The sequence below is a fragment of the Buceros rhinoceros genome, unplaced genomic scaffold, assembly GCF_000710305.1.
Source record: "Buceros rhinoceros silvestris isolate BGI_N320 unplaced genomic scaffold, ASM71030v1 scaffold19669, whole genome shotgun sequence".
NCBI lineage: Eukaryota > Metazoa > Chordata > Aves > Bucerotiformes > Bucerotidae > Buceros > Buceros rhinoceros.
In genome coordinates this window covers 13,454-37,723 of record NW_010433526.1, presented here as the reverse complement: position 1 = coordinate 37,723, position 24,270 = coordinate 13,454, and the positions used below count along the sequence as shown (strand labels likewise).

Below are 24,270 nucleotides of genomic sequence, written 5' to 3'. Positions count from 1 at the left end.
GACAAAATCATTCTTACCTCTCGTCCCCACCAAGAGGAGCCAGAGGACTACAGATCTCCTCCCTGGTGGAAGGCATGCCTGCAGCTTGCGAATGTTTGATCGATGATCTGTGTGGAAGAAGAAAGAATCTTTTTCATTATCTTTCTTTTTTGATTCAATTCTGAGAACACAGAGTGTGGAGATTTGGGATTAGCATCAGTTAGGAGATCATTAGTGTCACAGAAGCTACTTTGAGGTATACCTGAAAGCCCTAAACTGTCAAATCTCATCCTTAGCTAGGTAGGGATGATTAAAATCAATTGTTTTGAAGTGTTGCTGATCTTGAGAATTTACCAAGGAGTTACCTAAGTTGGGTTTTGGGCTAATTCTACATTGTTGGAGCTGTTAAACTTGAATTTTGCTGTTACTTAGTACATAGTTTTGCTTGCGTTTTAGGACCTGCCAGACTAAGTTCCCAGGCCAAGGAATGCTGCTCGGAAGTGATCAGTGAGCAAGATGTTCATGCATTTCAGTAAATCAGCTTTTCGGAACATCCACATGTGAAGACAAATACTGGCTGAGTTCTGTACCTGAGAATTTTTTTTTTCTTAGCAACTGAAATGTTTCAGTCTCATGGGGAATCTGATGGTAATTTTGTTTATTTGCAGAAGTTAAAGAGGATAGACTGTTTTATTCTTTAAAGATTATTACAGTTTGGGTTACTCGGCCTTGACAGTGTCCCTTTGATTTGCACAGGGCTCTCATTTCAAGCCTGGCGTGTTTCAGTATTGCAAGACATATTGTTAGGAACATCTCCTGCTGTTGGCAGGCCCCTTGTTAGGAGACCATATGTGTCACAAAGGAACTGCGCTTCAGTTTCTTCATTGATTGTCTTGTTTACTGTAACTAGGAAACATATGAAATATTTCGGTTTTCCTGTTTATATAGCAAATCCAGGAATTAGCTTGATGAAGTTTGGAGAAAACTGAGACATTCGTTTTTGTGTACTGTTGTTAGAAGTGCAACAAGGTCAGTTTGGCGCTAGGAACACAGATTTTGGGGTGGGCGGAGGGGATGAAATCATCACACCTCTGCATGTTCTCTTCATTTACATTTTTTTTTTTTTAATCCTCAAGAGAGTCTAGTCACTTACTTGGGCTGAATCGCCATTGCTTAAGAAAGTTGAGAAGGGCATTGTTATCCAAAGGTGTACATACTGGATGCCGAGTATTTCAATTAAACTTCAGTGTATTAGGTGGGACTAATTGTCAAATTAAACAGTAACTTCTTTATATCCTTTTCATCTCTCTTATCAATTCAAAATACCATAGACAGGAAATCCTATAGTATTTTCGCTTTCATGTAAGATGTCCTGCATGCCACTTTAAAAACATCTTAAAATGGCGATTCACTGATGATTTTGTTTATATGTTTGACAGGCTGGTAGTGAAGTACTTCTGCAGTGCCAGAACTGCAATTCGTGTCTTAAGATGTGATGCATTTAAAACTTTTTGTCAATATGTATTTTATTTTCCGTGTGTGTTTGTGTGTATGTATATACTCACATTTAAAAAGATTTTATCTTTATAAAAATTACTGCAGTCGAGGCAAAATTGACTGTTCACAGAAAACCCAAGTAAAAGTTAAGCTTTTTGAGGTATTTCATAAATATTTTGAGAAATACATAAGCATTGGACACTTCTGAAAATCTGCCAAGCCACTTAGCTGGTATGTCCAAGTCCCAAAGTCCTTTGTAGATCTGTCATTCAATTCCCAGCAGCTGTACCCACAGTACTTGGAGCATCTTTTTAGGTATTGCATTAACTGTAAAAGATGGTGAGAATTTTTGCAGTTGTTCTGAGAGCTAACTGGAAGTTAACAGCCTCTTCATATGTACTGCTGTAACATCGGGATTAAAAGTCTTCCAGCTATGTGAATTTTTTTCAATTACTTACACGGAGTTCTGTGAAAACTACAGTTTTTTTAAGTTTTAGGAGAAATGAGAGGGAGAGAGTTTCTTCACTTCAGGAGAACAGTAATTGCAGAACAGCCTGTGCAGTTCTGAACAGAATTTGTAACTACGCCTCGTGCGAGGGAAGAGGGGCTTGGCTCCTCTTCTTTCCTCTGATCAGTGTCTATGCTTCTGAAGAAGCCAGTAGGATGTGAAGCCAAGCAGTACAGGGATGGGCTGTGAGATGCTGCTTTTACTGACATCAGCAATGTGCTTGTGCCTCATCCAGATCTCTGCCATTTGGTAGTTTTATAGTTAGTGCCTTGCTGTTCAAGAAAACCATGGAGTGGCATTCCATGGCAGCTGAGCGGTATGGAACACTTCATGCAGTGAACTGTTATTCAGCTGCAGATGACGTACTGAATTAAGCATTTTCATTTATAAAATGAACATAGTATGTGTCAGTTGTATTTGAAGGAAATACTAGCCCAGTGAGCCATAATGGAAAATGAAGTCAGTGAGATCTGGAGCCAGGATATCTAATTTTAATCAGAACTTGATATGAAGCAGCTTTGACAGCATCTACAGTTGACATCAAGTTTTCTTACTGGGGAGAGATCAGTGATGGTGAGGGATGCTTAGCTTTAGTAACAGGCGTCCAGCAGGTTGTGTTTCAAGGCTTGTACAGCAAAGAGTATGAAGCTATTCCAAGTCTAACCTGCTTTTTTCCTTGCCTCCTCCTACCCTGTGTTATTTTGCCTCTTTTTGCTTGCCATTTACTTTCATGCAAGAGTTGAAGAGGGAGGAAGTAATTAACTGCAGTTTTGGTATTAGCATGCTGAAAAAACATCAACAGTTCTGGTTTTCCAAAGTGAAACTTTTTTACAAGGAATTATCTTTTTAACTTCGCTGTTCAGAATCCCTGAATCATAGCTCTTTTTGTGCACTACTCCATAGACTGGATTATGCATGGAATGGGGAGGGAGGGTAGAAGTCTGAAAGGAACCGTCTTAAGCTGATTTTACAGCTGCAGTGATGAGCTGAGTCTGCCTCAGTGAGCCCTCAGGGAACTGGTCTTGTATGTGAAATCAGAATGGCTGTGTGACAACCATTTCTGCAAACATAAAAAGACTATTCCTAACAACAGGTAGCAGATAGCTAGAAGTACTTCTGGAACGTTTCTTTTTCAAGTGCCTGTGTTAGAGACAGCCCTCTAGACCATGTATGTGTTTCTGTGAGCTGTTACAATTTGTTTTGACTTGGAGAGGAAGATCTGCAGCACTCCCATTGCTTTGGCTGTCGTTTAAAAACTTGACAGGAAGTCCGTATCACAGTAAGAGTTGGACACTTAGAGTAGATAAATGTGGTCTGTTTGAAAAAATTGTGGAAGATGATGTTAAATGAAGAAATGCTAGAAAGCCTCATTTTAATTGATAACATAAACCAAAAACCCTCATCTCAACAGTGTTTGTAAGTATTGTAATGAATGTGTCCATCTTTAGTGTTTCCTGCAGCTAATGATGGTGACCCTATTACCAACTTCTAAAGCCTCCTTGGGAAAGTGGTTTTAATTAATACCATGCCATGTTAAGTTCCAGATACTAACATATGTCTGAGAGAGGAATCACTTGCAAGTCAAATCAACTGGTTCCATAACCCTATGGATATTCCAGCTTGCTCTATGCCTACAGTAACATAGATGCTTCTTCAGCTGTCAAGATAAAAAAATTGCCATACCTCGTTGCACTCATCTTGCAGAAAACTTCCAAAATTCCACTCACTGATATTGAGCTGTTTCAGAACCTTTTTCACTTTGGTAATTTTAAGGTAGTATTGCACCAAAATGCAAAATAGCATAAAATTCCTGAGGCAAGATACTGTGTCAGCTTCCAGTTATATATGCAGTGTAGTTTTCTGTGTTATACTCCAGCTCCGGCCGTACAATCTTAACTTATTCAGGCTCGATGTACTCTGACTTCACCTTCTCATTTAAGGAAGGTTCTCTTGTTCTCGGCTTTAACCAACTTGAGCAGGTAGAGGGGAAGAATCACAAGACATGCTCCACGACTCTGCAGAGTCACACGTTGTTTTGGGGACCTTGGCCTTCATTAGTTCTTTGTATTCTAATTATTAAGCTCCTTGGAGCTAGAGTTCTTGCTCTCTTTTTTTGGTGAACACTTACACTTCTGATTTTACCTAGATTGTAGAAATAGTTCAGCTGTAAAGCTCAGTTTTCTCCTAGAAATAACTAGGTAAGGGAATGATTATTTATTTGAAAAGAGCACTTTTTATAAAGTGCTTGCATTTAAAAATTGGCATCATAGTTAACTGAAATTAGCAGTTAAGTTTACTAGTTTGCTACTGGGTGCATGTACACTTGTCTCTGCAGCCAACTAGAACCTGCTGGATAATGCTTATCGGCCTGATAAACAAACTAAACACGTTGGAACAAACACCGTGTTTACTCTTGATTGTAGTGCCAGAGTCACTACAATTCACTACAGAGTTACTGATAACTAATAATAACTATCCTGGCTGTAATGATTCATAAGACTTAAGTAGGGTTTAAAAGAAAAAAAAAAAAAAAGGTGTGTGTGGAGAGTACCACTAGACATTTCTATACTTCACGCAGAAGTCTGACCTTTGATTTGGAAATGGTAGTAGTTCCCTCATTCCTCTTCCACATATTTGCTGTTTGTAAATGAGTGTAAAAATTCTGAACCAGACCAAAGGGCCATGCACCTACCTTTTTGACTGTGCTTTTTCTTAGGAAATTCTTTTAGAAAAATACTCTTACATTCACCATACAGAATGGGAAAATTTGGAGCGATGAGAGGAAAAATGCTTAGTCTTAAGTCAGTATCAACTTCAGCCAGGGCTTCTGCAGATAAGTAAAAAGGCAAAAAGATTTCCTATTCTAGCAAAGTATCCTCTAGGTAATACTGCCTTTCTTAAGATGATACTGCACTGAAACCATGCTTCAGTAGCTTCAATTATCAGGTATTCATTATGCTAGCTGGAAAGGGAAGATGGCTTTAAAACAAACTGGAGAAAGGAACATGACATCAGTTTTGGCCTCTACCAAAATCTTCCTAATCTTTCTGTAAAACATACATTCTTTCTAACTTCTGTTACACCAAAATGAATCTTCCCTCCCTGCCCAGGACACATTTTCTGTTGAGGCCACCACTGCTGTGAAAAGTTGAGTCCCCTGTTTTGGGTAGAACCTGGCCTCAGCTGGCTATTATCAGTGCGTGAGTTTGGCAGTCTCTCCTGGGTGATATGCCAAAAATCAGTTTTCTTTTCTGAAATTAAAGGGCAGCTCTACATACAGAAAGTCAGCTGGAAGATACTTCCTTTTAAAATGGGAAATGCTATTGATCACTTGAGTAGTGAATCCTACCTGTATTTGTAAGGAACAGATTTTCATCCCATGAAGACTTCAGATTCAGCGAGATCTGGGAGCATTGCACCTTTCAAAGTGCATCTCAGCTTCTCTGCATGCTCCTTTTACTCTGAAAATGGCGTTCAAAATCTTTACTATATTTTCTTCAGCACCCATGCTGTAGGCTACTGAGCTTTATCACAGAAAAAACAAATAGTAGTTACCAGCTAACAATAAGATGTGTATTTCTTTTTCTTTACAGGGAGAAAAAGTTCTACTGGCATTTGAAGCTTGTATTTCCTCACTGTCATGCCGAATACACTCTAAAAGGGTAAAGAGCTTGAAAACCAGATTTTTACAAAGTTTAAATTAGTCTGCTGAAATTGAACTGCAAAATATTTTCATCAGTTATTATCTGTTTCTATAATAGAAAGTACACTCGAATACTATTTTTAGTTTTAACTAAAAGGGCATAAATTGAAAAAATAGTTGGAGTTGTGTAGTCCTTTCCTCTTTGAAAGCTAGCAGGCTTTTCAAATCAGGCAGAATGTTTGATTGCTAGTCCCTTTCTCTCTGTAAACAGAGTGGCTTGTAGATTTGTGGTAGTGATAGGCCATACAGCGAACATATTCCATTCTCATGGAGCAGACGGTCAGCAAGATTTGCCATCCCTCCTCGCCTGCATGCGGTAGCTGACCTTCATATAGGATGAAATGGTTGTATTGTTCGCTTTGTAGGAAAACCCACAAGCACATTTTGCAAAGGCCAAAAAATAAGGTTTTGTTGACAAATCTTTCCTCTTTTTTCCTAGCCTGAAGGGGAATGAGAAGTCTCCTTGTAAGGCTGTAGGAACAACATGTTTCTGCTGCATGGGTAGAAACTGGAGATAAGCATCTGTTTACTCCTTGCATATGCCAGTGAAGTCCCAGTGTTGAAACTGAGATAAGGCTGTCAGTTACCTATGCTGTACTGATACACATTTATGATCCTCCCATAAACTACTCAGTTATGCCACTGTAGCGTGCAAATATACAGCTTCCTCCAAATGACTCAGATAACAGATTTTTGTGTACATGATGAACTATGTGTTACATATTTGATTTCTATCTTTGGTGAAAGGGTGCCTGACGATAAAACACTTGCTGATATCCTTAAGCCGTACATTGATCCAGTGGAATCAGATCCTGTAGTTTGTCAGAGGTATGTATTGAATAACTTTTCTGCCTAGTTCATGTAATGCGCTCCTAAAAGAAGGGAACAATTCTGAATAAATGGCTTAAGCTAGCTGCACTTTCAGCAAGCAAAGCTGAGTTCCCAGTCATCTTCAATTCCTGTGATGAAAACCATGCTAACATTCACCAACCAACTAACCCTGGAGAACAGTCACCAAATTTAAACCAGGAAAAGATTAAGAAACTGACTCGTGGCATAAAGATGAAATAAGGCAACTGTAATTCTAAAAAATGTAACCATAATTAACCTCAGTGGGGGTGACCGTGAACGTTCTCTTAAGAGTGATTAGAAAAACATACTAGTAATTATAGCCCTCATTTATAAGAAATACTTAGTATGTGGCAAATTTTTGTCTTGATGAAGAAATACATGCTTTTGACTGTTGACATGCAAAAGATACCCGTGTCTCATGGATGATGGGAAGAAAAGTCATTATACATCATTGTTCCTTCATCTGTGTTGCATATTTTTTTTCAGGTTAAAAATCTATACAGTGTCTCCTCAGTCAGATGTACAAATTTTAATGAAAATAGAAAACAGGAAACGAAATTCTATCAGGTAAGTTTGTGTCCTTAGTAATTAAAAATAGCAAAAAGAATATGTTTCGTAGTCTTTAGTATTATAAATGGAGATTACATCATTAGATTAGATTAATTACCAGCTTCTTTAAAAATTATTCATCAAAAATGATATTTCTTTGTTTTCTCATGTGTCAACATTGAAATTTCTGTGCAGCTACTGAGAGCTGACTCAGATAATTTTAGAAGCTAAGGGACAAACAGCTGCACTGGTGGAATAGTGAGTGTGCCTGTACCTGAGCTGCTTCAGCAGCCATCCATGCAAATGTAACAATGTCTGCAGCAAAGATAGGTTTGTGTTAAAATGCTGAACTGCCGTATTGACCAGCAGAAACGGAGACATCCATTCCCTTCCTCCAGTTCCTCTGCAGACACGTGAACCTTCCCAAAAGAGTTGAGGTGATAGTTGAGGAGAGCTTTCCTTTTAAATCACTGCAGCAAGAATTGCGTGCTTATCAGCATCCACCGACTGCATTTGAAATAACACGTTTTTCTCAAAGTCACTAGCTCATCAGTTTTAATGTTACTGTATTTGGGGAGGGGCGGGGAGGGCTTGTTAAGTCTCCAGAGCTCAGACTTGTGCAGAATTGTTTTCTTTGTTTCCAGAACAGACAATAATCCTTGAACTTCAAAATTAACCTTTTAAGTAAATAATTTTTCTTGATATAAATACCATTGTGAACATTCCACCCTGTTGTCATTGTTCCTGAAACAGATGTGTATGGACTTAATATCATATCTTACTGTGGTTGACCAGTGATTCCTAGTTAGGGTTCTTAAAGTACATTCTTTTCTTCAAATGTAAAAAATGTAAATAATATGCTTCCTTAAAGCATGGTATATTAATTCGAAGGGGGGAAAAAAGATAGATTAAAAGAATTTTAGTTGTAACTGAGCATCCTGTTTGTGCTGTCCTTTTTCCCAGTAAATACTTCAAAATTTAGGCCCAAATGCTTCATGGTTTTGATTCCCCCCCATTTGCAATTACTATTTGAAATATGGTTGTAACATTTGCCATCAGAGTTATCAGATAGAAGCCTGTTGGGTTGAAGTGAAATTGAAGATTACGGAGCCATGATTCAGATAATGCAGGAGACAACACAGAAGGCCAAACCTCAATTAGATTTGAAACTGGCCAGCGTTGTTTCAGATAACAAGAAGGGCTTTTTTACACATGTTAATAGCAACAGGAGATGTAAAGAAAACATTGGACCTATACTTGTTGGAGATGGGCTTCTGGCTAATACGGATGAAGAAGCAGTGGAGGCATTCAGTGTATTTTTTTACCTCAGTCTTTAATAATACCAATAGACCTTGGGCTGCCAGTCCCGAGTCAGAGGACTATGAGTGTGGGAACAGTGACTTTCCATTTGTGTACACTGAAATTGTAAGGGACCGGCTGCATCCACCATGAGGGTGGATGGGATTCATCTCAGAGTACTGCAGGGGCCAGTGGATGTTATGGCAGGACCCTTTTTGATCACCTGCCTCAGGTCTTTGGAGTCTGGGGAGGTCTCTGCTGACTGGAAGCTGGCTGGTGATTTTCCAATGTACAAGAAAGGCGTGAGGCGAGACCCCCGGAGTTATGGACCTGTTAGTCTAAGCTCAGTTCCTGGAAAAATTATGGCGAAGATTATACTGCGTACCGTAGTTGAAAGGCATTTAAAGAATAGTGCAATCATAAGGCACAGTCAACATGCTCACAAAGGGAGGGTCCTGTTTGACTAATTTGATATCCTTCTATGTTAAATATCCTTAAGTTTAAGCATCATCTGTATTCCTGGAATCAGCTATATTGCTTGTTGTCAAAATCAGTCACAGTCATTGGTATTTATTGCACTTGGAGAATGTAAAGTTTAAAGTTTAAAAAGAATTGTAGAAAGATAAAATATGAAAGTGTTTTGACTTGAGAAGTGCAATTCCTCATTTGGAAATGATGTGAATGTGTTCATGCAAGTTAGTGGAGCAGGCCCAGCTGTGGCAGTGCAGACAGGTCAAGGAAGCAGCATATTGAAAGAAAATTCTTCTTCTGAAAGGACAAAATTTATTTGAAATGGTGGGACTGCTATGTTAGCAGAAAAGCATCTTCTGTCGACATAAGCTGTGTCTCTGCCGGCCGGCGCTCTCAGCACAGTTATGCCAGTGTAGTTGTTATGACAAAGGCTCTCTGAGGGAATTTGTATTTTTCTGTAGTTGCATTATACAAGTAAGAGAGAATTTATTTTGATTTCTTTTCTTTTTGGCTCCCTCCCAGTTAAATTATTTTGAGATTTATGACTTTCATTCTACAAATCGATACCTGGAACTGCAGTGGAAGTACTTGTGATTGAAACAGGATGGGCTTGCTGCTGAGTGCAGCCAGAGCTTTCTCACATTTCTTTAACTGCTGGTTTATGTAGCCTTGTGTACCACTATCAGCTCAGAGTAATTGCTCATCCTGTGCCCCCTCATTTTGCGTGATTTTAGGCTGTATGTTCCTGTATGGCAAAAATCCTCTTCCGTCACTGCGTGGGTAGGCTGGAGGAGTAGGATTGGTGTAGTCTGCATGAATGTCGTGTTATCCAAAACTTCCCCTGTGCCCACCAGAAAAATTCCTTCTCCACAAGCACTAGATAATAGAAAGGCTGTAAATATATATATATATATTTTGCTGGATCGGATGTTGGGTTTAGGCTTAGCAGAACCTTTTGAAAAAAATACTTTTCATAGTTAAAATTATGTATTTCTGAGGAAGTGCAGTGGTGTTTTAGAGAACATCTAAGCAAGATTATTATGGGTTATAAAATGTTAGTCTTCTAGTTTTCAGATAAGTTACAGAAGGATTTTAGTATTTCCTGAAATTGTTTATAAAACAGGAGTTTGTGGTTTAGTTTTGGCTCTTTTCTGTGTTTCATAGCAAATGGCCCTGTGAGCTTGAAGTTCCTGTGCAGAATGTTTCAAACTTTTTTGTTTTTGTTTTTTATTTCTCCAGAAGTGTAAATTACATATGCAGTAGAGATTTCTGCTTCCTCACAGGAGTTCTGCAGAACTTTGGAAATCCACTGGTGTGCAGATACCATCGATAGCTGCCAGACAATATGATGCTTGCTTTCTTCTTGCTAGTAGCTTTTGTCATCGGGGTGACAGTTCTAAAAGAACTTTGTGATAAGCTTTTATTTCTGTCTTCTCTAAAACCAGCTTATAAGAATTGCTTTCAGTATGGATTGGTGGAACTCCATAATTACTTGGAGTAACCTAAAGCATAATTTCTCCTCGTGTTCTCTCTTCCCAACCTGTCACCTAACGCTCTATAACATTGGAACTGTTACACTACATGGTAGTTTTCTCATTAACTGCACTTACTTTATAAGGAACCTTATGAAGGAGGGTTTGAAAAGATGAGTGTTACACAACTCTTCTTCGTTTAAAACCTTGGTTTGGAAAAAATCTGTGTTTGAATGGGTTATAATAGTTTTCCGTTTGGTGGTGCTTGCCTCTATCACCTGTTATGCAACATTTAATTGGTGGTTGGTGTGCATTCCAAGAAAGGTTTAACTGCTGCCTTTTGGATGAATTTTGCAGTCTACATTCTTTTGTAAAGTAGTCTTTTCTTTCTTCAGGATAAATTAGTGTCCTGACTCTACAGTCCTTTATTTGGGATGCCTTCAAAGTGACTTCATATGGTAAGAGTATTGCTTTTTCCGCTAAGGAAAGATGCAACTGCCAAATTATACAATCTGGTTTGGGAAATATACCTTCTTATTTTCCTGAGAATTGCCTTATTAGGCTTTGTGTAACAAAAAAAAAAAATCCAAAACAACCCCCAAAAGAAAAGAATTCCTGAATTCAACAGGCCCTTGATAATAGTCAGAGTTGGGGTTTTTGTAACTACAGGTATTTAACTATTAGAGATATTTAAATTATAGGTATTTAAGGTACTTACTCATCCTTACAGAATAAGATGATCCTATTTCTTGAAGAGAAACACCTGCAACAGACTTGGTTTACAGTATGTATTTTAATCTAAGAGACAGTTTATCTTAATATATCTTATAATAAATCTTAATGAGGTTAAACCACACAAACGGAACATCTGTTTTACTGGGTTCAGTAACATCTTGCATGAATCTGGCTTGGATAGATGCCTGTCTTTATTCACATCCATTTAGTTTAATGGAATTAAAAAATGCTTGCTTAAACATCACTGTTAGGTCTTTTATATAGTAATTTTTTTTTTGCCTGTTAGTATATTCAGAATGACACATGAGCATTGTTTCAGAATAAGTTGTTTTAGAAGACTTTTGGGGATTTGAAGATACAGGTAGGCACTGACAGAATATTTACGTGATTGGAAAATATCATCTGGTTGCCTTGCAAGCTTTGCAAGGACCACTGCTTGCAATGGTCCGTGTCCTTCAAGGAGCTGTAGTACAGAGCAGTACCAGACTGTACCCTGTAGCTGTCCTGTTGCTAACTGCCACGCTGTACAGGAATGTGTGTAGAGTCAGTTGTAACATTGTTTTTTGTATCAGTAGTACTGGTGCAGCTCATGCTTCAATTACTCAGAAAGCCAAAAATATCAAAAGCATTTTTATACCAGTTCCAACATCACGGGGCTCTTTACTCTCTGTGGTGACATTGGCTGGTGCACATGAGAATACTGGCATGTTTGCCACTTAATCCTTGTGGACCACAGGGAAGAAAATCTGCTAGACAAGTATCAGAGGTTCTCCTCCACTAAATGACATTGCTTTATGGTGGTGAACGCTTATTTTACTTTAACTGATCCAATGCAGTTGCTTCCCAGAAGGCTGGATGATGTTAGTAATTTTGGAGCATTTTCCTGTCTCAAGATCAGCTGGCAGAAACGAGGTTTTTTTCCTTGGATGACTGAGTTCTGTGCTCAAAGAGGATTTTCTTTTGTAGTCTATTGTTTTTAAATAACTAAGGGTTAGATCACATTAATAGGTCACAGTAATAGATTTAGGAAGATGAAGGAACTTTTTTGCTTTAATGTGTGCAAATATGCCAACAGAAAATCATGTTGGAATTCAAAGAATAATATAAATGTAATGGAACCAAATCTTTTTAAATGTAGTATTTATATTGGATTAATTATTTTCCTGTTGTTAAAAATGTCTGTTAGATACTTGATATGTCAGTGATTTTAAGATTATCAAAACCTGTTATATTTAAGTACATTGCAGATAGCCTCAAATATTGATAGTGTTTGTGTTTTCCTTAATTTTTATACTGTCTTCCTAGGGCACTTCCTTTTGCATTATCATTTGTGAATAACTTCATGTAAAACCAACAGAGCTTACAATCTTTGCTTTCTGCTTTTCAGGAAGTTGCTTTAAAAAATCACTGCCTTTAGCGTGGTGCACAGATCAGTTCTTTTTATCATCATAGTACGATCTCATTTAAAAAAATGCCACTTCATCCAGCAAAACAAATATGCTAGAATTGATGCGTTTCAAGCATTATTTCTTCATCTGCATTTTCTCCAAATGTTGAAAAGTGTGGGGTCATTTACTTAAGATTCTCTAGTCTTACTTAGGAAGCAATTTCTTTTCACATTTATATAGTACGTGGGATACATGAGACAGGAATTAAGGATACAAATCCCTAGCTGAACTGCTGGCCTTGGCATGAGTTGGAACAGACCCCAAGCTGGCTTTAACCTGTGCCAGCAGGAGATTGACAGTAGAATTCATTACTCCACTGTAGCTCGCAGCAGCTGGCAGAAAAGCAGCTCTGCCAGCTTTACAAAAGCAGGGAGCTAGCTTACAATAGTCATTCTTCACTGCACAACTGCAGTCAGGCTCTGGCGACTTTGTACTGTTCAAGGGCAAATAGAATTTGGGCTGTAGTCTGTTTCTTAAACACAGTGCTCCTGTGTATTAACACTTGCTGCTGTTTTTTCCCAGAGTGCTGGGTTTTGTTTTGAGGTTGTTTTTTATTAAAACTTCAGCATTTCTTACTGAATACTTCGTTATGTTTTCTTGTAGGCCATTTCAGGCTTTCTAGTGTTGTTACTGCAGCCATGTCGGTGTCATTTTTCACGTGCTCCTTCTCTATCTGAACATCAGCCTCGTTGCTGGCAAAAGTGATGAAGAGCAACAAATGCCAGGATATGCAGCTCTTACTGTAAAAACTAGTCACTTTTCCTTCACATTTTTCAGTGGAATCCTGTGTTGCACAACAGAGATGAAAAGTAGGAAACTAGTCATTGTTGAGTATAAGGAGTATGTATGGTCTGAACCTGTAGCATGCGTAGCTAAATGTTTATCATGTCTGACTGCAATTACTTGACCTTTGAGAAGATTTTCGGTATGATTCCAACAAAACCCAGTGTTCATCTGTCTTACTATCTTGAGCAATCATTCTTTTTGTTTCTTGAAAGGGATTCCTTTATGAACCAGTAGGCGCCTGCTTTTTAAAGTAACAATCCAACATTTTGTAATCCATGCCGAATTCTTTTGGATTAACTGTTTTATAATGAATGTTATTGCATTCATTATAGGGTTTCTGGAGTGTCCCAGCTAGAGTCGCTGAGACATCACATATTGCACAAAGATTTATTTGAAGTTACAGCCTCAACTGCAAAATTCTGCAGTCTGTATTGCAGCAGACTACTTATGGAGGAGCAGTATGTAAGTAAAAGGGTGGAGGAAGAGATAACAATGAAAGTGTTAGTGTTGGCTTCAGCTAGTGGTTTGTCCTGTCTAATCATCTGGTGGTGCTCTGTAAGCACCACAGGCAGCATAAAGACCTTCAGACCCTTCATGCTTGCAAAGCAGGTAAGCAGACCCCGAATTCTAAAACATAAAGAAAACCGTACACAGTAGCCTCTTTTCTGCATTGTAACTGGGCTTGAAGCATGGGAGCAGCATACCCAACGTGTGCACAGGCAGATTTTTCGCTCCTTCTCTGAGGAAATGTTCGTCTGGGAAAGGCTGTTTCAAGAACAAATTTTGCAGTTTGCTCCAGCCTGCCATCTCTTCTAGGGAGAAGGGAGCAACTTGCCTGTATGTGCGTATGTATGTAACATAAGCATAGTATGGAAAATCCCGTCGTGGAAGTCAGTGTAATGTGCAGCATGCATGTGTAAGGCAGACTCAAAGACAGGACGACATGGCATGAAGTCTAAGAAAAAATTGCAGTTGGAATAACCCTGTTGAAGAATCTGTTGTCCCTTGGCTGCAGAAAGAAGCTGGTAAAAATGGGCTGCGGAGCTACATTTAAACCATTTGTCTTATTCCAGTCTAGCATAAATGTGACGTCTGTTGAGGGGTTAATTCAACTGTATCTGTCTCAGTCACTGTTAAAATATTTTTCTGGAGGAAAAGGAGGATTTGCTACTAGTTCTTGGAAGAAAAAGACGCAGTGAGATGCTGACTTAAAGTTAGCAGAGTTTCTCAGTTTCGGAGATCAGGTAGCATGAGGAGGCTGGAGTAAGAGGCTTCTAGGAGCAAAGATACAAACTGGTTCTCAGACAGTTGAAGTGATAGGCTGAACTTGGAAGCCGCGGTGCTGTGAAACATGGCAGTGTAGTCATCAGCATTTTCTCCAAATAGGACTAAAGGAATTCTAAGGAGACTTCATGTTCCAGTCAGGAAGGAGAAAATCCGTTACTTCCTCCTGATGCTGCCAAAGGGGAATCCCTCTGTTATTTCTCTTTCTTGAGGGAAATGAGCTAGAGCTGATTGTTTCAAACTTGCCAAGGAGGAAATTGACCTTCCTGCTTGTTCGCCAAATTTGCTTTATTTCATAGCTTTTCCTTCTCATTGTAAAGCATTAGTAACCCCTTAATGGAAGGTTTATGGCACTGTGATTTCCATGCAAATAAATGCATATCTGTGAATATGTTTCCACCATTTAGTGCAGAGTGCTGGAGGTAATCACGCTGTCTCCATATGAACTAAATTTGGAATTTAGAATTTGCTATCTAGGGATCAGAAATTACAGAAATGTCTTGCTTCCTGTTCCTGAAGTATGATTTCATTAGGTTAACCCAAGCGTAATAATAAAAGTACTGCCAATTTACAAGGCCTGATTTCTCATCAGGTTTACATTTGTGTTTATTTTATCGGTGCACTGCTTGCTTATGTGAATTTGTCAAATGAGATTTGACCTGTTAGTTTTCTGAACTCGATGTACTGAGAGTCTTTCATTGTATCCTTTAGTATTCCTTGATACACCCCTACCTCTAAAATTCTTTACAGTAATGTTTCACGAGGCTGTGTAACAAAGTACTGTAATTAAGTAGACTTAGGCTATTTGCTTTTTCTCCGTGATCATGCCAGTATTTTATTGATGATACAAGTTACATATTTTGACTTAAAGGCATTTTGGGAGAACCACCCACAGCTTTCACTTGTACTGAAGATATCACTAATACCTTTTCAGGTTTTGAAACTTCAGTCATTCATCTTCTGTAGCCAACACACTCTCTTTTTAGTAACTTTTCCCTTGTGAAATTTCATGTTCCTTTTAGGCCTTCTGGCTATCATTAAGTCATTAGGCTGTTTTGTTTCTTTATCTCAGTCATATACTAACCTTACATGATTGTGGCATACCCCTCTTTTTGATGCATCTGCTCTATACCACTGAAAGATTTGTTAACTTCGAGGTTTTGAGCAGTTCATAAAACTGCCTGGCTTTGCAAAGTAAGTAAATTCCTCTATGTGTAAAGGGCTATTGCCATGATGCATTTGAATTGTGGCATCTTTACTTGCTTGCTGGATTTTTACTTCTTTTCATTCCATCTTACGAGATGGGAAAGTATTTGGTTTCTTGAAATTCGGTATCCCTTCTGTATTCTTTGAACCAAATCCTACTGAATCCAAGAAACTGACATTTGCTGGTTTCACATTTTCCTTCTGTTTTGTCATACTTTCTCCCTAACTAAAAGATGCAGAACGGTTTGTACTTAATCTTCAGATCATTATTGTGCATCCTGAATCCTTTTACCACATCACTCTTAATGTTCAGTTCACTAAATTGTTGCAGCAGATGCCTTATCTGCTTTATGGGTTTTGCCATCAATTGATATATTTTTCCATGATTGTCATTAAACAGCTTTTACTGTGGTTTTTTTTTGTGCAATTGCCTCATTCTCAAGAGGTTTAAACAAGGACAGCCTTTATGTTTCTACAGTGACATACATGCAGTCGTCTTATCTTTCTTTTCTTTCCATTAACTGTTTTGAGTATTTTCTAGGGTAAAAGTGAACAAACAATTAAATCTTTCTGGACATCTACCATTGTGCCAAATAATTCAGGTGACAATTGGTGTTTCTGCTGTCTTCACCTGGGTATTACTTTTTTTTCTTCCAGGATGCTTTAACTCCCTGAAATACATTTGTAAAAAGAGCATGGTTTTTGTTTTGGGTTGGTTGTTGGCTTTTTTTCACTAGTTCTTAGCTTTTCCTGGTGGAACCCCTCTTATAGCCCATAAAAGAGAGGAGACCGCAGATCATGGCAGCTTCTCTTAATACGGTCTGTTTTTGAGGACAATATATAGCTGAAATATGGCAAGGAAAAAGAACATCTTCATGGTTTTCTTGTTGTTTGGAAGTGCCTTTACGTGTTCTGTGTATGTAGGTGTAGTTAGGAAATGGTGATAATGTCTGAGATGCTTTCCCGGTGTGCTGGCAACTTTTCTTCCTGTGCTCTTTTAGTTGGTTCCCAGCAGGACTTGCAGGCCAAATGATCAATAAGAGCTAATTTCTTTTCCTGATTTTCCTTATTTCAGAAAAAGGACATCTGTGGTGGAAGTGTTGCTTTAGATGGGGATCTGATTTGAAAAGGGATTGGCAAGGCATCTGGCCTGTATGGTACAGGTTGAACTATTCAGTTACCAACAGTGTGGAGGGGAGAGGTTAGTGAACATCTGTTGAGGTAAATTACAGAGGTCCTAGACCAGGAGAAAAACCACAGACCAAGACTGGAAGTTGGTCCTAGCGGGTTTTACAATATTTGAGTAAACTGTAGTATATTTTTTCATGTTAAAATATTAACTTGAACTTGGTTCCCATCCCCCTTCCTTAAAAGACTGTTCAAGTAGAGTAGCCTTTCATATTGTTCAGCTGTTGATAAGAATTAGTTACAGAGGAGGTGTGATGGCAAGTAATTTCCTTTTTTTTGTTTCTAAGGTCTCTGCTTTTTTGCTCCTTGGATTTCCTAAGTCGTCTTCACACATACAGACTGACAAATTTCACTGTGTTCCAGATTTTTAGAACGTCAGAATTCTAGAGACAAATAAAAAAACTGCAAATTATTTCAATACATTGTGCTTTCTTTCTGCCATATAACTCTCCTTTCATATCTAATTCAAGAGTGCATTTCACTACTTCGATGTTCACCAAATCATAACCACACGGAGAGGTTATTCACCACTTAGGAATGAAAGCCCATCTGTTAGTTATTATCTTTGCTGTGCTGCAGCATGTCAGAGTGAGTGCTTGGGAGAGACTTTAAACGCTGTGCTTGGTCTTTCCTCTCTTCTAGGCAAATGCAGATACCTAGAAAATGCTACCTTCTTTTGTTTGGGCAGGGGGAGGTCTTCGGTCTTCCTGTCAGAAGTTTGATTGTGAAGTCAGCAGAAGTTTGATTGTGGATTTTTAGGACTAGGCCTAAAGTGATTTATTTTCTCTGAATTATGCCAAGTAAATATCTTCATGTTTCCATTCAGTTCTAGGAAGAAGAATTGTCTTTGTTTAAACTATGTGCCAGGGTTTTAGTTTATCTCTCTCAAAGGAAAATTATGAACATCATTATACAAATATGCATTTTAGTAATATTTACAATTATTTAGATGGTTAAAACTTGCATGTTATCATTTCAGTGTCTGGAAGACTAAAGAAATAACACGGTTACAATTTATCTTTAATTCCAGATTGCAGATTTCTCTTTATTATTATTAAAATCAAAGTTCCTGTAGATGACATTCAGGAAAACCTGATCAGCAGGGAATTTCCTGCTGTCTGAATTTGTGGAGACAAGTTACGCCACTGGGATGATAGCCACAGGCTCCATTTGAGGGGAGCTGCTTGTGATGCAGTGACCTAATACGACATTCCTGCCTGTGGGAGACAGATTAGGAGACTGAATTGTTGAATTCCTGGAAGGTGGTGGAATAACTTGTGAATAACTTGAATAATTTGTGAAAGGTAACAGAGCCATTTGTAGAGCACATGTAGCAGTTTATATGGGAACTGACGTGGGATTGCTGAATCTTGCTAAATTTTCTCAATCGTCACAATTTTTGTAGGCTTTTAAACTCCCTGCTGGCAGGCAAATTTTACTTCATTTTTGTCCTTTAGAAAGCAGTTATTGTTATTTCATTCCAGCTAAAATCAAAAGCTGTTGTCTGCCAGGATTCTCACTTTGGTCCTTACAAATGGAGTGGTCTTTTTAAGAAGAAACCCAGGCCTGTTTCTTGCTTCATGACAGGGGCATGGAGCCTTGCTGAGGCTGAGGAAGTGTATGAAAGGAAGAGAGAAAATATGCGGGAAGTAAATACCAGGGAGGAAAAGAGATTGAGAGAGAAGTCCCAATTATTACAGGAATTGGGAGGCCGTAGCACCAACAATTTGTATGAAGTGAGCAGCAGGGAAAAAAGAGAAAGCAGGAAAAGGGTTTAAAAGGAAGGTGTGAAAATGGGCTGTTACAACAATGGTTCTGTGAGTGGTTCAATGGTGAGCAGTTCTTATCTTCAAATCCCTCCTGGCATGAAGAACTGAAGGAACTTGTTCAGGATGACAGCCTCGATTAAGTTGGTTCCTGCAACTGGCCCTGGAGTGTGGAAGACTCTGAGTGGAAGGACAGACTTACGCTGGTTGTGATTCTTTTTACTAGGTTGTCACTTGAAATGCACAGACAAGGAAGGGTCTGAAGAAGTTTGCAGCTTGTTACAGGTTCCTACTGAGCAGGCTATGCAGTCCTAGGGATACAGAACAAGTAGGTAAAAAAGGTGATAATATCTGGAAATACCTGATTAGCAGATTCTCCCTGCATCTCCTACCTGAGACCACTTCTGTGCAAATACATGGCAGGACATGCATTCCAGTGTTACCCTACATCCTCGGCTTGTCCTGGATGTGGGATGTTACAAGACTTTTAAAAATGCCATTTAATTTCATTTTTCTCTGAATGGGTCTAGCCTTTTCATAAGTAAAAATTTAAATGATGTGTGTATATATAGGCTTCTGGTAAAGCTTTACAGGGCAATCTTTTGCCCATATGTCTGTGTCGTTCACCCTTTGATGTATGACTTTGTTCTAGTTCTGATAAAAATGACAGTCTTTTAGAGAGAACCTGGAAAATCAAGTTTTGCTTAGGAGCCATCCTGTATTAGACTTTGGAATTGAGTGACAAGTATGAGTTTACTTCTGAGATCTTTTACTCATGCACAGTCAAGGAAAAGGTTGGCAGGTGGATTATCAGAAAACCTCGACTTGCGCTTGTGTGTAAAGTAGGAAATGCAGTAGGCTACGGTCTTTTGGATAGCATAGATAATAACGGCAAAGTTTAAAACCAAGAAGTGTTAAGCTCCTTGGTTATATTCTCCCTGAAGTTTACAGCCCACATTATGCAGTAAAAATTGAGATGTTTTCTCTGTCACTGTCAACCCATAAAATCTACTTCAAAAACAAAAAAAGATAAAGCTCCCTCGGTGATCTAACACTTCAGTAATTTACTATCATAAAATAGTTTTAAGTACAAATGTTTTATCTTCTGCCAAGCTGGACACTAAATATGTTTTGTCTAAAACATGAGATAATGGAAAGTGTATTGTGGCATGTGAATTACTTTAGCCTCTTGGTGGTAAATGTTTGCTTAACCAGAAAAGAATGTGTTGAGGTTCTTGCCAAAGGAAAGGTATTGGATACTTTGCATTTAGAGTACTGTAAATAAAGCAATAAATATGTTTCTGTTCAATGTGTGTTAATCCACAAGTTATGAATGCATTCATTCAATAAGAAATGTAATATACTGTTATCCCTTTTAAAGGGTTTCAGGAAGAAGAGGTCATAATTACTTTGGGTTGAGAGAAACATGAAACCAAATATTTTCATGATGATTGAAGTTGAATATGAGGGAGAAATGGTTTTTGCTCGAACTAATTTTCCTTTAAATCCCAAGAACTAAAATCTTGTTTTACCTTCAGTATTCTTCTTGTGTACTGACTCCTCTGATGTACTGTTCTTAATCACACATTACCGCAAATCATAAAGTGTATCATTTCCTTCACCCATCCAGTGTTCGTTTTGGCAAAATAAAACCCAAGTGCATAATATGTTAATGATCAGAGTAGGTAGAGCAGCTGTGGGAAATACTCCACTTATTGCCTAGAGTGTATTTTGGTTTTGAACTTCGTTTGCCTTTAACTGGTACAATAGCTTAGTACTAATTTAATAATACTTTTATTACAGAAGGAATCGCATAACTCGCACTGCAGTGTAATAATATCAGAGCATCTGTTGGATGCCGCAGTTACAAGTGAAAGCGACAGGGTTTCTCTTTCAGAGGGCTTTGAAATATCCCTTCCTCTCCCTGGAATCCCGTGTCCACGCTTTGGGTTAGAGAGTTGGGAGAGAATATTGCAGTTCTAGGAAGTAATTGTGGAGAAGATGCTCAGTTTACTTTTTATTACCGTGGCATCATTTGTTCTGTACCTGGCTTCACCCTCCTGGGTGAAGAGGGAGCCCTTTTCTGGGACAGGACTGCACATCCAAGTCACACGCCTCTTGTAGCGCACACACATGGGGGCATTGCTACAGGAGTTTAGTGCTGATGATACCATGAGCAGAAACTATTGCCCCGGTGTTCTGGGTGTCAGAGCCCTTACTTCTGCAGAGACAGAGCTCTGAGGGCTTCCAGTATACCTTCTCTTTAGTAGTTGTTAAGATAGGCTTTTTATTTCATCTTCCCAGTACTTTACTGATAATTCATAAGCAAACATTATAAATAAGGTACACTACTAACAATGTGAATTAAGCCTGTAATATTAAAGCCCATAAATAGAACATTACTTCTTACTTTTCATTTAGAATCTGATTTTGATAAATATATGCATTTTGATAACTCCATGTCCATGCCTAATTTTGGTAAAAATATTCATTAAGACCTCATAAAACATTTCAGCCCTTAGAGAAATTTTACTTTGATTCTCTTAAAAATTATATAGTTGAGTAATAAGACTGGATATGTAATTTAAATCACATTATACTATCTGAAAATCCTGTGACTTGCCAGAAGGCTTCCCCCACCCCAAAAGTGTACATCTTGTCCCCAAGGACAAAAAATGAAAATCCAAAATAAACTTCCCTGTTACTTTTAAGGTACAATGAACTGGATGCCAGTAGAAGCCTCCTAGACAATTTGAAAGGCAAAGTAATAATTGAATATCCGACGTTATTTGTGGTCTTGAAAACATTGAAGAACGACATGGTGGTTCTTGGCCAAGGTAAGCATGTATTTATTTCCTGTTATGCTATACTTAGATATTTTAGTTAAATAAACAATAATTAAGGAGACACCTATTAATAATACCAGGAACATTCAGTATGTCTTGTACTTCCCTGTGAATCCAAAAGATTGCTATGAAAAAGCTGTTATGAATGCTCTGTCTTGAAACTACTGGCTAGCAGTGTACATCCCTAAGATGTGCTTTTTCCTAACTTTTGTTTACTGGTGCATGATGCCTTTTTTTTTTTCCCCCCTCTATATTTGTAGCCACTACGGTGAAACAACTCTTCAGACTTGTGCTGAATTGTCTGTGTGGAAAAGTTTGAAAGAGTTCGTTATTTCTAAAAAGTCAGGCTGTCTGGGGAAGATGCTACTCGTACAGAGGAATCATTCTCCATTATTTCCCAGCATAATTCCTAATATTGGACAAATAATCCTGAAATACAGGATAGTTACTAGAAGTCATATTGGCAACGTAGCTTTTCAGGTGGGTTAAAAGCACAGTGTTACCTTTCAAGAAATACTTAGTTGAGAGAAAACTTTCATCTTGGAGTTAATTCAGAGGAGAATCCAGGTCTAGCAAAAATTTGTATTTTAGTTTTGAAGTTAATTTACAAAGGCTTTGGGTCCCAGCTTCACTTTCTGCAGCTGCTGATAGCGAAAATCAGTTCCCTTGTCTCTTAATCCCTCAGCTAGTCACCTTAGCTACTGAATTCCATACTTTTCAGTGATGGGCCAGTGTATAATGTTCATCAATTTCTGAGGAAAAGCTTTGAAATATGTTTGCAGTGGTTATTACCCTGTGGCAACTCAATCATGGCTCTTTATGTATATAATTTGACTGACTGAGAATGAGACCGAGAATACTGTACCAGTGATATCAAACTTCCATGGATCCTGGCTGTTCTGGCCAGATGACACTAGGTGACCCATTGAAGCAATCCTCTTTCAGAGAAACGGCATGTAAATGCCTCTTGTGCTGTGCGCTGTAAGAGCTTCTGAGAGTGAGACACCATGCCGGGGGATGAGGTAGGAGTTTTGTCTGAGCATTGGGTCCGCTGATACTCGCCCTAGGAGTGCAAGTGCATATACCGGAGTACAGTTTATCCGTTAGGTTTTGATCTAGGTCCCTTGCTTTACCATACTCCTATGATTTAGATGTCAGGAGGGAATTAGAATCAATTGACTCATAAATTTAATCTGAATAGGGTGGGTAGTCATTGTCTCCTGAGCTCGTAAGAAGGTTGTTCTTTTAAGGGTATAGATTCAAATAAGCGTCCATTGACTAACTAGATTTTGAAGTTGCACTGCCACAGCAACTAGCTGGTTCTGTAAAAGGCACAGCAGAAGGGCAAAGGGAAGAGAGACAGTAATAGCTGGAGAAGTGCCGACAGCTCTGTCACAGGGCGTGCACGTCTGTCTTCCAGACAGTGACCTTCCTCTGCTGCAGAGATTATTCAGTTAGCAGTCAACGTTGGCAGCTGTTTCAAGTTTTGGGAACCATTAATTTTCTTTACTTTTTTTAACTGTTTCTATAGATTCCATAAAAATCAAGTGCATGCCTTCCTGTTGAGGTGTCTTGAGTACAAGATAGCAAAAGATCATAGCTAATAGCAAAAAAAAAACCCGTGACTTTCATGACTTCAGCCTTGAGTTTTGTTTGGACCCTGTGTTCTTTGGAGCCTTTTCTGTTAAGAGTTGAAGCCTGCCACAGTTAACCCCGGATACTTTCAAGAAAAGCGTGTTCAGAACATGAGTATAAAAATAGGGGTGGTTTTTGTTGCTTTAATTCTACTTGAAGACAAAAGACCACTTTTGTTGAAGTGTGGCACATATGAACTGTTATGTTGTGTGTCACCTTTACAGAATAAAGGAGGAAAAAATGATATTTAGTTTGCTTTACCAGTTGCATTCACAGATAGTTGCTGAGAGTGGAAATCTTGAGTTCACCTTCAGGCTCTCCACGAAGAAGTCTGTTGTAATCAGAGAGGTGCTTTACCCCACTCACGTCTCCCAAGAGGTGACCTTTCTGCTGCAGCGTCTTGTGCGTTCCTTGCAGTCCTGTTTCTTCGACATGTATGGCTTGTTGTATCAGCTGCACACTCCTCCTAAGCCATCCATCCTTGCTCTGGTTTATCCTATCCCTGCCAATACTGCCTTTCCTTTCTGCCTGCCTTCTCCATGCACACCCAGAGGGACACTTGTCTCCGAGCGCCTGTCCGGCTGACCTCCCCTTGGCATTCCAGACAAACAGCTGCCTCATTGAGTGAATGTCTGGTAGGGTGTCTGCTGGAGCTCAGAGGCATTGACTATCACAGCCCTCCAGGGCCTATTCAAAGGGCTAGAACAAGAAGCAGTTTTGTGTTAATTTAACTGCTAAAATTACGTTTCTTTACTGAGCAATCTCAGTCCTACCCTCTTCCCCAGGAGGAAGAGAGGAGAGCTTTCATAGCCACAGCAACAGGCACGTGCTGGAGAAAGATGATCATTTCCCCCATGATTCAATCTATTGCTCCCAAAGACTGGGGAAGAGCTAGAGCTGGACGCCTTCAAAGAGAAGCTGCTAGAATTTAATGATGACAAAGCCTGTTTCTCCTATTCTTATTCTTAGAAATGACTGAAGTATTTTGACTGAAACTTTAAAAAAAAAAAAAAAGGGGGTTTGGGGAAAAAAATGGGCATTGAAAT

At 38.8% G+C, this 24,270-nt stretch overlaps 1 protein-coding gene across 1 annotated transcript in view; it reads left to right on the top strand.

Annotated features, from left to right (window-relative positions):
* Positions 1-24,270, top strand: part of ZNHIT6 (zinc finger, HIT-type containing 6) — a gene marked incomplete at its 5' end in the record, with an annotated part of 30,821 nt that overhangs the window by 4,926 nt on the left and 1,625 nt on the right. Inside the window, 4 exons of the mRNA XM_010144158.1 lie at positions 5,578-5,646; positions 6,435-6,515; positions 7,026-7,106; positions 21,456-21,580. Coding sequence (XP_010142460.1) covers positions 5,578-5,646; positions 6,435-6,515; positions 7,026-7,106; positions 21,456-21,580 — 356 coding nt within the window. The remainder of the gene's footprint in view (positions 1-5,577; positions 5,647-6,434; positions 6,516-7,025; positions 7,107-21,455; positions 21,581-24,270) is intronic.